The sequence below is a fragment of the Hyperolius riggenbachi genome, chromosome 4 (assembly GCF_040937935.1).
Source record: "Hyperolius riggenbachi isolate aHypRig1 chromosome 4, aHypRig1.pri, whole genome shotgun sequence".
In the NCBI taxonomy this organism is placed as follows: Eukaryota; Metazoa; Chordata; class Amphibia; order Anura; family Hyperoliidae; genus Hyperolius; species Hyperolius riggenbachi.
The window spans coordinates 457,407,118-457,420,959 of NC_090649.1; the positions used below are offsets into that span (position 1 = coordinate 457,407,118).

The 13,842-nt window shown below is 48.1% G+C and overlaps 1 protein-coding gene across 14 annotated transcripts in view; it reads right to left on the bottom strand.

The window, feature by feature from the left end:
• LOC137504402 (calpain-13-like) overlaps positions 1-13,842 on the bottom strand; it is a 232,546-nt gene that overhangs the window by 20,784 nt on the left and 197,920 nt on the right. For all 14 annotated transcript variants that reach the window (XM_068232775.1, XM_068232776.1, XM_068232777.1 and 11 more), the window contains 3 exons: positions 11,292-11,349; positions 7,788-7,858; positions 6,261-6,329 (listed from right to left, as the gene is read on the bottom strand). In XM_068232775.1, the coding sequence (XP_068088876.1) occupies positions 6,261-6,329; positions 7,788-7,858; positions 11,292-11,349 (198 nt within the window). The remainder of the gene's footprint in view (positions 1-6,260; positions 6,330-7,787; positions 7,859-11,291; positions 11,350-13,842) is intronic.

Below are 13,842 nucleotides of genomic sequence, written 5' to 3' on the forward strand. Positions count from 1 at the left end.
CACCACCAGGTTCAGCACGTGGGCAAGACAGGGGATGTGGGTCAGGTTTCCCCTGTCTATTGCGGCAACCAGATTGGCCCCATTGTCGGCCACCACCTCTCCGACTCTGAGGCCTCTGGGGGTCAGCCAAATCCTCTCCTGCTCCTGGAGTTTGGCCAACACATGGGTTGCCGTCAGCTTGGTCTTCCCAAGGCTGACCAAGTGCAGCAGCGCTTGGCAGTGGCGGGCCTTCACGCTGCTGCTGAGGCGGGGGGTTTGGCCAGGTGTGCCGGAGGATGGCAGAGGAACGGAGGAACCTGCTGCAGTTCCCCTGACCCTGCGGGGTGGCACCACCCACTGTGTTGCTGCTGCTGCTGTGCCCGCTGCTGCTCTCCCATCCTCACCCCCTTCCACCAAGCTGACCCAGTGGACAGTGAAGGACAGGTAGCGGCCTGTCCCGAAGCGGCTGCTCCAGGAGTCCATGGTGACGTGGACCCTTTCACCAACCGCGTGCTCCAGCCCTCGCTCCACATTGGCCATCACAAAGCGGTGCAGTGCAGGAATGGCCTTGCGGGAGAAAAAGTGTCTGCTGGGGAGCTGCCAGTCTGGGGCTGCGCAAGCAAGCAGCGCACGAATGTCGCTCCCCTCCTGCACGAGCGTGTACGGCAGGAGTTGGGAGCACATGGCCCGTGCCAGCAAGCCGTTCAGCTGCCGCACGCGACGGCTGCTGGGAGGCAGAGCCCTAACCACCCCCTGGAAGGACTCGCTCAAAAGGCTCTGGCGTGGCCTTTTGCTGGCACGGGAATCAGCAGACACAGCAGAGGAGGCCACTGAGGACTGGCTGCCAGAACAGGCCTCAGTGTCGGTGGGAGGAGTTGCAGAGGGGGGAGGAGCAGTGCGTTTCCGCACTCCTGCTGGTGCTGCTGGAGGAGCAGGAGGGCGGGTGGCTGCTGTTGCTGCTGCTGCTGAAGGCTGTGCAGTGATGGGTGTGGTGCCACTGCCAGCACCAGATGCCTTCAGCCTCTGGAACTCCTCATACTGGTGGAAATGTTTCGCAGCAAGGTGGTTGATGAGCGAGCTGGTGCTGAACTTTAAGGGGTCTGCACCTCTGCTCAACTTCCGCTGACAGTGGTTGCAAGTGGCGTACTTGCTGTACACAGTGGGCATGGTGAAATATCGCCAGATTGGTGACAGAAACATCCCCCTACGGCATGGAAGCGCTGCTGCCTGTCTCCCTGTGGTGGTTGGGGGGGGGGGCTTGGGTGCGGCTGGTGGTGGTACTGGCAGATGCTGCTGCTGCTGAGCCTGAGACACCAGCAGGCTGTGGGACCTGCCTACTGCTGCCAATGCTTGCAATGATGCGCCTCCTTGCAAGGCCCACAAGAGCATCCTCCTCCTCCTCCTCAGAGCTGCTGAGGACGACATCCCCTGGAGGTGGTGGCACCCAGTCTCTGTCTGTCACCGGGTCATCATCATCCTCCCCCTCCTGAAACATGTCCTGCTGGGATGATGACCACCCAAACTCCTCTCCTGATGCATGGATGGGCTGCTTGACTGTCGCCACAGTCTTGCTGTCCAATCCCTCATCCCCCAAAGTGCCCATCAGCATCTCCTCCTCAAAATCGCCAACAACAGCAGACAATACCCTGATGGTGCCTGGGGTAAAAAGACTGCTGAGTGACAGGTCGGCGACTGACGGTGAACTGGCCTCCTCCCCAGGCCCTGCTGGGCGGCTGCTGCGAACAGGGGTGGTGGTGGTGGTGGTGGTGAGGGTGGAGGCCTCGGATGCAGAGCTGATGGCGGGCTGCTCATCCTCCGTCATCAGTTGCACCACAGTGTCTGCATGCTTTTCCTCAATGGGACGTTTCCGACCCGGCTGGAGGAAAATCGGAGCAGGTGCTACACGCTGCTGCTGCTGTGTCTCTGCAGCGTGAGTTGCAGATGCTCCTGCTGGGCGGCGCCCAAGGCGTCCACGGCCAGTGGCTATGGGAGGAATGTTAGCCACTGACGCTGCTGCTGCTGCTGCGGAACTGTGCATGGTGGCGCGGCCGCGGCCTGCCACAATGCTGCTCCCTCTCCTCCTGATTCCCTTGCTGCCCTTCCCCTTGCCCAAACCGCGCTGGCTGCCACTTCCAGACATCTTCGATGTTTTGGGCGTATAGACAAAAGTTTTTTAAAAGGGCGGGTGAAAAGTGGGGTACTTTAATGGAGTGGGTTGGTGGGTGAGGTGACTGAGTGAGTGTCCCTAGTACAGTAAGTAAGTAGTAACAGTCAGGAAGTACAACTAGCAGTTACAATAATCAGTAGTAATCACAAGTAAATTTAGTGTGTGTACACTACAGACAGTGAGTGCACGCACGCGCAAACACGCGCAGGAGCTAGCCTATGAACAGTGACTGAGTGTGTGTCCCTAGTACAGTAAGTAAGTAGTAACAGTCAGTAAGTACAACTAACTAATTACAATAATCAATCAGTTATCAGAAGGAAATAGAGTGTGTGTAGTGTGTGTACACAGACAGTGAGTGCACACACGCAGGAGCTAGTAGCCTATGAACAGTGACTGAGTGTCCTAGACTCCTAGTACAGTAAGAGTAAGTAGTAACAGTAAGTACAACTAACTAATTACAATAATCAATCAGTTATCAGAAGGAAATAGAGTGTGTGTAGTGTGTGTACACAGACAGTGAGTGCACACACGCAGGAGCTAGTAGCCTATGAACAGTGACTGAGTGTCCTAGACTCCTAGTACAGTAAGAGTAAGTGGTAACAGTAAGTACAACTAACTAATTACAATAATCAATCAGTTATCAGAAGGAAATAGAGTGTGTGTAGTGTGTGTACACAGACAGTGAGTGCACACACGCAGGAGCTAGTAGCCTATGAACAGTGACTGAGTGTCCTAGACTCCTAGTACAGTAAGAGTAAGTAGTAACAGTAAGTACAACTAACTAATTACAATAATCAATCAGTTATCAGAAGGAAATAGAGTGTGTGTAGTGTGTGTACACAGACAGTGAGTGCACACACGCAGGAGCTAGTAGCCTATGAACAGTGACTGAGTGTCCTAGACTCCTAGTACAGTAAGAGTAAGTAGTAACAGTAAGTACAACTAACTAATTACAATAATCAATCAGTTATCAGAAGGAAATAGAGTGTGTGTAGTGTGTGTACACAGACAGTGAGTGCACACACGCAGGAGCTAGTAGCCTATGAACAGTGACTGAGTGTCCTAGACTCCTAGTACAGTAAGAGTAAGTAGTAACAGTAAGTACAACTAACTAATTACAATAATCAATCAGTTATCAGAAGGAAATAGAGTGTGTGTAGTGTGTGTACACACTACACAGACAGTGAGTGCACACACGCAGGAGCTAGTAGCCTATGAACAGTGACTGAGTGTCCTAGACTCCTAGTACAGTAAGTAGTAACAGTAAGTACAACTAACTAATTACAATAAGCAATCAGTTATCAGAAGGAAATAGAGTGTGTGTAGTGTGTACACACTACTCAGACAGTGAGTGCACACACGCAGGAGCAGCTAGTAGCCTATGAACAGTGACAGTGAGTGTCCTAGTACAGTTACAGTATATAACTACAATACTAATACAATCAGTAGTAAAGGACAGCAGAAATACTGGTATAGATGAGAGAAAAAAACAGAGGACAGGAGAGAACAGCTGCCCACACAGGCAGGCCCTGAGGCCTAAAGCTGTAAGCGTGCAGCAGCTGTCTGAGTCTCTCTCTATGTAACACAAAAGCTACTAACTAAAATACAATGTCTAACTAACTAACAACAATATAGGTGTGTATAGGAGGTGTATGTGAGCAAAAACGCTAGGTAAATGACCACAATAGAGCTCTTGCTAAGCCAAAGCACAAAGGAGCAACTCTCTCTCTGTACAAGTCTCAGGCAAGCACGGAGAAACCTAACATGGCGGCCGCTATTTATAGGGTAGGGGCTGGCCAGGGTCCCCCTCTGTGATTGGCTGCCGTCAGAGGGCCTGGGAGCCCTCTGATTGGCTCTAAGGACATCAATCTGGGCTATGACGCTATTCGGGCTCGGTACCGAGCTCGAATAGCGCCGGTTTGCTCGAATAGCTCGAATAGTGAATGGGCTATTCGAGTGTACTCGAATAGCCCATTCGAATAGCTACAGCTATTCGGAGCTCGAATACCGAGCTCGAATAGCTGAAAAAGAGCTCGAATATTCGAGCTCTGCTGAGCACCACTGCTGTGGAGTGTCTCACATAGAGAAATACAATAGTACTATCAGAATACAGTGAAATAATAATGCACAGGAGTGGTTCTGTGACTTAATGAGGCAACAGCAGTAGTGTGCACACAGCTCTGGGTGTCAGTGGACTGTGGTGTTTCACACACACAAAAAAAAAAAAAACACAGGAGACCGATGTGCTAGCGCTCAAAAGGGCTATTTTGGGTGCTTTCAATGCAAGTAAGGAACAAGAACTTGGCCACCGCAACTGCTTTATGATAGGGGGGTGGGGGATCCAGGAGGGGGTGCTAGCTGATTGGCTGCCATGTGTCTGCTGACTGTGAGGTAAGGGGTCAAAGTTTAGCTCAATGATGATGTATAGGGGGCGGGTCGAACACGCCAAATGTTCGCAGTTCGCCGGGAAACTGTTTGGGCCATCTCTGTTTTCTAATAAGGTTTGAGATGTCAGAAAATTCAGGTAGGGCCGGATTTACATATAGGCTCGGCAGACCCATACCTACAGGTGGCCTGTTTGTGACAGGTGGCTCGCTGGCCACCCAAAGTGCCCCCTACGCTCTGCAGAGTGTGAGTGGAGTGAGCATTAAGGGCCTGAGCCCACTGACGCAGTTGTGTCTGCTTTTCAGTTAAAAATCAATGTTACAGATGCTGAAAAGCGGACAGAAGCGAACGCACCTGCCAGTGGCGTAGCTAAAGAGCTGTGGACCCCCCAAGCACTCTGTACATAACAATTGATACGGCGCACCAAAGCCTGCCAATGACAACTACAGTGTCAGAGGTGCAAGAAGGGATGGGGAACAGTTTCTTAAAGGGAACCAGAGACGAAGCACCCTTGTGTATTTTACCATATAAATCAGTAAGAACATTAGAGAAAACACTTACCCTGCTCTATGTTTCATCCTCACTGCTAAAAGTGTCTGTTATCAGCTGTGATAAGAATCCCGGACTGAGCATTCAGTCTGGCTTTGCAGGGAATAATTATAGCTGAGTCATTATAGCAGAGCCACAAGGGGGCAGGCTTGGGCTTGAAAAGACACCAGAGAAGACAGACTCAGCTATAATCTTTCCGTAGCAAAGCTAGACTGAGTGCTCAGTCGGGGATTCTTATCAGAGATGATAACAGTCAGATTAAACAGAGAACAATGAAACAAAGAGCAGATTAGGTGTTTACTGTCACGTTCCCACTGATTTATAAGGTAAAATACAAGAGGGTGCTTCATCTCTGGTTCTCTTTAATGATTACCACTATTCAAAGTATCTATACTGTAGAAGTGATTATTATGAGCACAGGACCAATAGAGAGCCAATACTGCAGTTGAGGGAGGGCCCCTAGTGAGTCCCTCTGGCCCAAGGGCCCCGATGCAGTCGCAACCTCTGCAACCCCTATTGCTACGCCCGTGGCAACTGCATTAGTGGGCTCAGGCCCTAAGAGCAGCAAAAGACGCACAGGGTCTGACATGCCAGCGATGACATGCCGTGCTCTCCTCTGCAGCATACCCAGCGTATCTCCTTGGTAACAGATATGGAGTATAGGGTTCCCCTGATGTCCTTGACCTGTCTTCCAACAACAGGATGAATCTGGACCAATCACATGCCATTGCAGTTGATTTTGATTGGTCCACTTGCAATCTGTAAATGTATTGACCATCTATATTGCCTACCGCCACTGTCTTATAACTATAATGCGCCTGTGATCAGAAACTATTTCTCACAACTTTTATGTTGTGTTGTAATATCAGCCTATATCTTGTAAATTCTACACCTGGTTGGAAACACAGTATATCCACATTATTAGTATTCTCTATTTGTCTATGGTAATATCTATATTTCCTTATAAAAAGATGGTGTGGCTTGAGGGGTGTGGCCTGTGTTAAGAGGCGGAGTTTAGGGCACAAGAGTTTATGTGCCTATAGGCTCCTGAGCTGTAAATCCGGCCCTGCGTTTAAGATACCCGGAGGTATGGGAAGTTAAGGTTAAAGAAGGAAGTCAGCACTAGAGGAGAGATTAGCCTGGATTATATACAGCATATCCAGCACATATCAGCCTTTACCTTACACATGTTCAGCCTCTTCCACAGGCGGCCAAATTCCTGCAGGTTCAGCCTGCCATTTGCATTAAGCTGGATGGTTCATTCAAGGAAAAATGCTCCTGTTTTAATAACTATACACATGTTACATATGTTATACATATCTCTAAGCTTTTGGAGCCAGGAAAAAGGACAATAAGCCCCACCCCTGCCACACCTGTAGCCACGTCCTGATTTTACATGTGGCACTCCCTCCTATAAACTTCCCTGGTGTGTAGTGGTTTCCCTCCCCATTAAAGCTTTCCTGGCATCTAGTGGTTTCTCCTCTTCCTTCCTTCTTAATAAAGCTTTCCTGGCATCTAGTGGTTTCTCCTCTTCCTTCCTTCCCAATAAAGCTTCCCTGGCATCTAGTGGTTTCTCCCACTCTCACCCCAACAAAGTCTCCCTTGTGCTAGTGGTTCCTCCCCTCCCTCCCTTCCCAATAAAGCTTCCCTGGCATCTAGTGGTTTCTCCCCTCCCTCCCTTCCCAATAAAGTCCCCCTTGTGCTAGTGGTTTCTCCCCTCCCTCCTTTCCCAATAAAGCTTCCCTGGCATCTAGTGGTTTCTCCCACTCTCACCCCAATAAAGTCTCCCTTGTAGAGATGAGCGTAATGACTTAATTACGATTTCGCGAAATTTCGCGTAATTAGTGTAATTACGATTATGGCCGTAAGTACATAATCGTAATGAAGAAGGATTTCGCGAAATTCCGCGTAAGCGTAATTTTCGCGTAATTTTCGCATTACAGTGGGTATCGCGAAATTTTGTTTGCCTTGCATGCAACCGTTTGTAAGCGTAGTTACATAACGTAATTTCGCGATAGTTCATATTACTGTAAGCGTTAATTTTCGCGTCGTTTTCGCGTTACGGAATGCTATTTCGCATATAATATTCGCCATGTAGTGATATTTCGCATCAAAATTCGCCATGCAGACGAAAATGCCTTTGGCGAAAATTCGCGAGCAACCCTGCTAACAAGTAATTACGAAATTCGCGAAATTACGAAGAAATGCAAAATTACGTTATGATTTAACGCGAAATTACGTTATGGTTTAACGCGAAATTACGTTATGAATGAAACGCGAAATTACTCGTTGAAAATTACGCTTACGGTATTTTCAATTACGATTTTAATGGCAATTACGCTACCATAATTTCGCATCGTAATAGCAAATTTCGCATGCGTAATTATAGTAACGCGAAATTTCGAAAATTTCGGCTCATCACTACTCCCTTGTGCTAGTGGTTTCCCCCTCCCTTCCCAATGAAGCTTCCCTGGCATCTAGTTGTAATATCCAGTATATATGAAAGTTTACAGCTGCAAAATGTAATTTTACTGAGTTTAGAAAACACATTTTCTTCACATTTTTTAAAGTTAATTTTTTCAAAAACTACAAGGTCTTTAAAAAAATAATTGAAGCTCAACATTATTTGTATGTAGGACAAAAATCCTGCAAATATTATCCTCCAGATGTAATAAACTGCAGAGATCAATACTGATCACAAGGATACATCCATCAGCATCAAAATCCCTCGACAGGAATCCAAGGAGAACGTAGAGCGGTCAGCGATTAAGGTTTGGTCTGCAAATTCAATAATCACACAGTTATACACTTAGACTAGCAATGAATCCGTTAAAGATGGCCATTAAGGATATGATTCTATGGATGGTCGATTGTCCGACAATCGGAAAAGATCATTTGGGCTCACTGATTGAAGGAAAGCTGATATGCAATTCAATCAGATGAATAAACTCGATCAGAAAAACAGATTGATTCCATTAATTTGATCGAATTGCATAGAAGCATCCCTTCCGTTAGTGAGCCCAAATGATCGTTTCCAATCAATGATCCAGTCGGACAATTGAACGTCTGAAGAATTGTATCGTTAATGCATAGAACACAGACACTAGTTCATATTATAGAGGATAAAGTCACATGTAAATTCAGTATGCATGCATCTTCTTTTCTATAGTGAGCTGTTACACTGGTTCCTACAATCACACAAATACATTGAATTGCTCATTTATAATCCTTAAAGGTAATATACAAGCAGCAAAAATAAAAATGACACCTACTTACCCTGGGCTTCCTCCAGCCTCTAGCGCAGTACACTCCAGCCCACATGCGAGCGATTGACAGCGGCGCTCACGCAGTAGAGGACGACCTGGCTTCTGCACTGTCTGAGACCGGTAGCCGGCGGCTGAGAGCGGACCTGCGACGCGGGACCTAGCGGCTGCTACGGGCTGGAGAAAGCCCTGGTTAAGTAGGTGTCTTTTTTTGCAGCTCGGAAATTCCCTTTAAGGAAATGTGCTAGGCTTAAATCTGTATTCACACCTCCTGAATTTAGAATCCCCAAAGGCAAGTTTGGGTGGGGCGATAATTGGTTCCCAGAATCCCCACTCAGACCGGGGCTGGTGCAATATCTGGAGACAAACATCCTATAGCTCATAGCACCGTGCTGCTGCATGCACTTTCTTCCCTGCTTACAGTTAAATTTGGACGTAGCAGCAGTGTGTATACAGAGCATGGAGCAGCTCTGGGGGATTTGACAGAGCACAGAGCCAGGTATGAGCACAGGCCTGTATCCTTCCTATGTGCTAGTGAAGAAGGAAGTTGGGATCTTGCAGAAGGCTTCACTTCTCCCTTCATTAGAGATGTCAGCTGTCATTATTTACGACAAAAAATTATTAAACTGCTGTCTCATGCACATATAAATATTTATTCATTGCCTTGGCTGCATCTTGCAGAGATGCAGCCAAGGCAATGAATAAATATTTATATGTGCATGAGACAGCAGTTTAATATTTTTTTGTCGCGTATGAAGTTTGAAACCAATCTGCTGGCTCCTTATTATTAAGTTGCACTTAGAAAATAAGGGGTGGCTCTCCATGTTTAATTGTTTGTTGTCCTTATTATTATCTGTATTCACATTGGCTACCGTAATATGCAACAGAGGCCAGTGGATACAGCTAACAATGCTTAAAGAGAATCTGTACTCTAAAATTGTTAAAATAAAAAGCATACCATTCTATTAATTATGTTCTCCTGGGCCCCTCTGTGCTGTTTCTGCCACTCTCTGCTGCAAACCTGGCTTGTAATTGCCAGTTTTAGGCAGTGTTTACAAACAAACTAACCAGCTTGTGATAGGCTCACATAAGCAGAGTGTGTGAGTCATACAGAGCCTGCCGGGGGCCTGGAGAGGGTGTGTATAGCTTATACCAATCACAAGCAGCCCTGCACATTCCACACATTTAAGCCTCAGCTGACAGAGGAGAGAAGATTAGATCATATAACAGAGATAATACAGTCACTGTGCAATTAGGAAAGGCTGCAGTAAGCCAGACAACATTAGAACAGGCATAGGAACTTATAGGATAGAAGAAATAAGGATGAAAATTTTGTTACAGAGTCTCTTTAAAATCAGCTGACTACTGCAGTGATAGGAGACGAAGCAATGTGGGAGGTCTGGATGGATAATAAGCCAGCTGACTACTTCCTTCCTGGTCTCAGGCTGCTCATGTGAAAGCCCTATTAAAGGAATACTTAAGGCAAAAATAAAAAATGAGTTTTACTCACCCGGGGCATCCCTCAGCCCCCTGAAGCTGGATGGTGCCCTCGCAGCCCCGCTCCGATCATCCTGTTCCCGCCGGCGGCTACTTCCGGGTTCGGCGACAGCCGCCGACAGGCTGGGAACGCGGCTGATTCTCCGCGTTCCCAGCTGCTATATCACCCTCTATGCTGCTATAGCTATATACGCTATAGCAGCATAGAGGGTGATATAGCAGCTGCTATATCACCCTCTATGCTGCTATAGCGTATATATATATATATATATACGCTATAGCAGCATAGAGGGTGATATAGCAGCTGGGAACGCGGAGAATCAGCCGCGTTCCCAGCCTGTCGGCGGCTGTCGCCGAACCCGGAAGTAGCCGCCGTCGGGGACAGGACGATGGGAGCGGGGCTGCGAGGGCACCATCCAGCTTCAGGGGGCTGAGGGATGCCCCGGGTGAGTAAAACTCATTTTTTATTTTTGCCTTAAGTATTCCTTTAAATACAATTACGTCTATTCTGTTATCTCACTGAAGTGTGTGTCTCGCTATACCCCATGTCTTTCTCTCCCTCTCTACCCGGTATATCCTCTCTCCCCTTTATCCCTAGTCTCGCCTCCACAGTGCATTATATTGGTGACAGGTGTATTATCTCAGTATGGTACTGCAAAATTGAATATTGCAATCCTGGTCAGGTATCTCTCACTTGTTTCTGCATTGTCTCCCATTCCCTCTGTCTCTCTCTTAATATGTCCTGTGTGTGTCTCTCAGTCTCCCCATTCTTGTCTCTCATTCTTCCCCTCTCCTCTCTTACTTTCCCCCACTCTCTTCTTCCCAGAGCCGGAACAAGGTCCTCCGGCACCCAAGGCTAAGACATCAAAGTGCGCCCCTCCATCCCTCCCACCCCTGCCGTCACACACTGATTACTATGAGAATAATAGGTGCCCCAGGGCCCTCAATGGTTATCTAGCTTGCAGTCACTGTCTTGTATCCTTTTTTCTGATTTCTCTCTGCTTCAAAGATAATAGGGGAATGATAGCTGAGTGAGTGGTGCGCCCCCTCCTGCTCCTGCACTGCGCCCTGAGGCTGGAGCCTCTCTTGCCTCGGCCCGGCACTGAAGGCAGTGTAGCCTCCTGGCTGCCAGACACAGGTGCCATCAATGGCTGCAATTACATGCAGCCAAATGGAAGGGTTCTGTGACACAACATGGACACGCGGCAACATTACCCGGCAACAAAAAAAGTCTAAAGCCACGTCGGAGCATGGTAACTGATGCAACGATGCTCCATGGGGAGGTCTGCCCACCACTGGTGCCGAGCCCTCGCAAGTGCCAGGCTGGTGGATGGGAGCAGCTGGCAGGCGGTGAATTCACAGCCTCCAGCTGTTGGTGGAAAAAAAGCCTTGGTGATTTTAATGTGGTTCAGCCTAATACAGTCAGTATAGCAATTGTTCTATGGACTTACCCGCAATCACCACCTCATTCAGGAGCATCTGGAGCTGTTCAGGGTACATTTCTGAGCCCTGGAAGACAAGATACAATTGGGCTTTTTTAGAGAGTGTAAGGGAGGCATGCAACGCATGAGAGCCCATTAACAAGGCAATAATTCTAAACAATGCAGATCAGAGACAGGAGGGGAAGCCATCATGGGGGTGGTGGGAAGCAGGCAGTTTGGGCACCCGTGGCTTAAGGGCGATTTGAGCGCTGCATCGGTGCTAATGCAAATATCGGCTTCTGGGCGTCCAAAGCAGAAATTTGGGCGCCCAATAAATAGCAGACGCTGGGCCCATCTTTCCACCAACCCCTGCCATGCACTGAGGAGGACCAACAGTCCAAAACAGGCTGTCTGCATGTGGGGTTGATATAGCTCTGTAAAATTAAAGCTATAGGCTAGCTATACACCAACGGTTCTGGATGTAAGCCTGGCTACGTGGGCATAAAGAGATAATTTGCATATTCAGTAGAGGTGCATTGTGGGTAACCACAGTTACACACTTAAATCTGAATTGTCAAAAGTGTTTTAAGAAGGGAAATCACACTAAGCATTGTTTTTTTGTTTTTTTTAGTAGGAGGGCTTTTCGGTTTCTTTTGGTCCCCTATACTTTCCTAGTGGTTTTGGGTCACCCTGAGCTGCTTGGGTATTTGGGTGTCTAGTGGTTCCCCTCCCTCCATTATACAGTTCCCTGGTGTGCTTTCCCCTTACCTCTCCCCCATATGGCTTTCCTGGTCATCTCGGGCTTTACCTACAATATAGCTGGTGGTCTAGACTGGGCAAAACATGATGCAAAGTGGGGAAACCACTTTGGCCCATGGGCTGGAGTTTGACATGTATGTTCTAAGTCACAGGTGTCAAACACAAGGCCTGTGGGCCGAATGTGGCCTTCCTTACCATTGCCATTGTATCATCATAAGTAACAAAAGAAACACAGCACACTGCCTTCCTGTCCGGAGGAGCACACCGGTGACAGCTTTGTTAGCTTGAGCCACCCACCAATTAACAAAATTGGCATTGGGCTCCCTCCTTTGATTCAAATGCTGACCAATCTCCACTAGAGATGGCTCAAACCTCCGATTTTAGGTCTGCGAACCTCGAACGCGAACTTCCGCAAAAGTTTGGGTTCGGGCGAACTTCGCGAACCGCAATAGACTTCAATAGGGAGGCGAACTATGAAAACTACAAACATTTATGCTGGCCACAAAAGTGATGGAAAAGATGTTTCATGGATCTAACACCTGGAGGGGGCATGGCGGAGTGGGATACACACCAAAAGTCCAGGGGTAGAATCAGGATTTGACGCACAGCAGCGGTTTAAGGGCAGAAATCACATTGTATGCTAAATTGGAGGCCTAAAGTGCTTTAAAACATCTTGCATGTGTATACATCAATCAGGGAGTGTAATTAGAGTTCTGCTTCACACTGACACACCAAACTCACTGTGTAACGCACCGCAAACAGCTGTTTGTGTAGTATCGTCTGTGCTGGACTGGTGCGCACCATGGCGAGAGTGCAGGTGATAGCGGTTCTCAAGCCCATATGGTCGCCGGGGTGAGGTAGCTCAATGACAGAACAACAGTGACTGTCCAACTGATGGAATTTGGTCTGTCCACAATGAAGCGATGACCTTATTATCTTGGGGGTGCCCCCCCTCCGACACACTCATATAGCAGGCGGTCATTGCTTCATTGTGATACGCAAGCCCCTTCACCGCGGCAAGGTAATGATCACGAAGGGGAACTGACACATGTACATGCCTTTTGTTTTGTTGTTGCAGTTGCAGTGCAGCCAGAAAAATTAGGCAGGCATGTACACACACCAGAAAAAAACTGTTATTGGTTTTGTTAGCGGCCGCTGCTAGCAGTGGCCTTAAAAATTCAGGAATCTGCCTGGAGTCCTAGACCCTGTTGGTGGTGGCGGAGAAGGCAGTCAAGCGGCCTGCAGGCAGAGATGCTGTGTGGGGACTGACTTAGTCTTGGGGCAGGCAGTCACACGGCGTGCAGGCAGAGATGCTGTGTGTGTGGGGACTGCCTTAGTCTTTGGGCAGGCAATAGCCCTCTGGGATCCATGCCTCATTCATTTTAATAAAGGTGAGGTACTGAACACTTTTTTTGACCTAGGCGACTTCTCTTCTCACTGACAAATCCTCCAGCTGCGCTGAAGGTCCTTTCTGACAGGACGCTTGAGGAAGGGCAAGACAGAGTTGGATGGCAAATTGTGACAGCTCTGGCCACAGGTCAAGCCTGCGCACCCAGTAGTCTAGGGGTTCATCGCTGCTCAAACTGTCGATGGTTCTTTCTCTATCATTGTTAAAGAAAGGGTACGGCCGGGGAATCAGGGTTCGTGTCTGGTCTGGAGTGGGAGCCTTAGAAATGGCTACCACCACACATCCAAGAAAGGCAGCAGGCACGGCACGCAAGTCCCGAATCGGGGAGGTAGTGACGAAAAATACCAATACTGGACTCTTTCGAGGCCCTGTATAATGATGAGTACACTTGAAATCCTTTAACGGGAATATGTT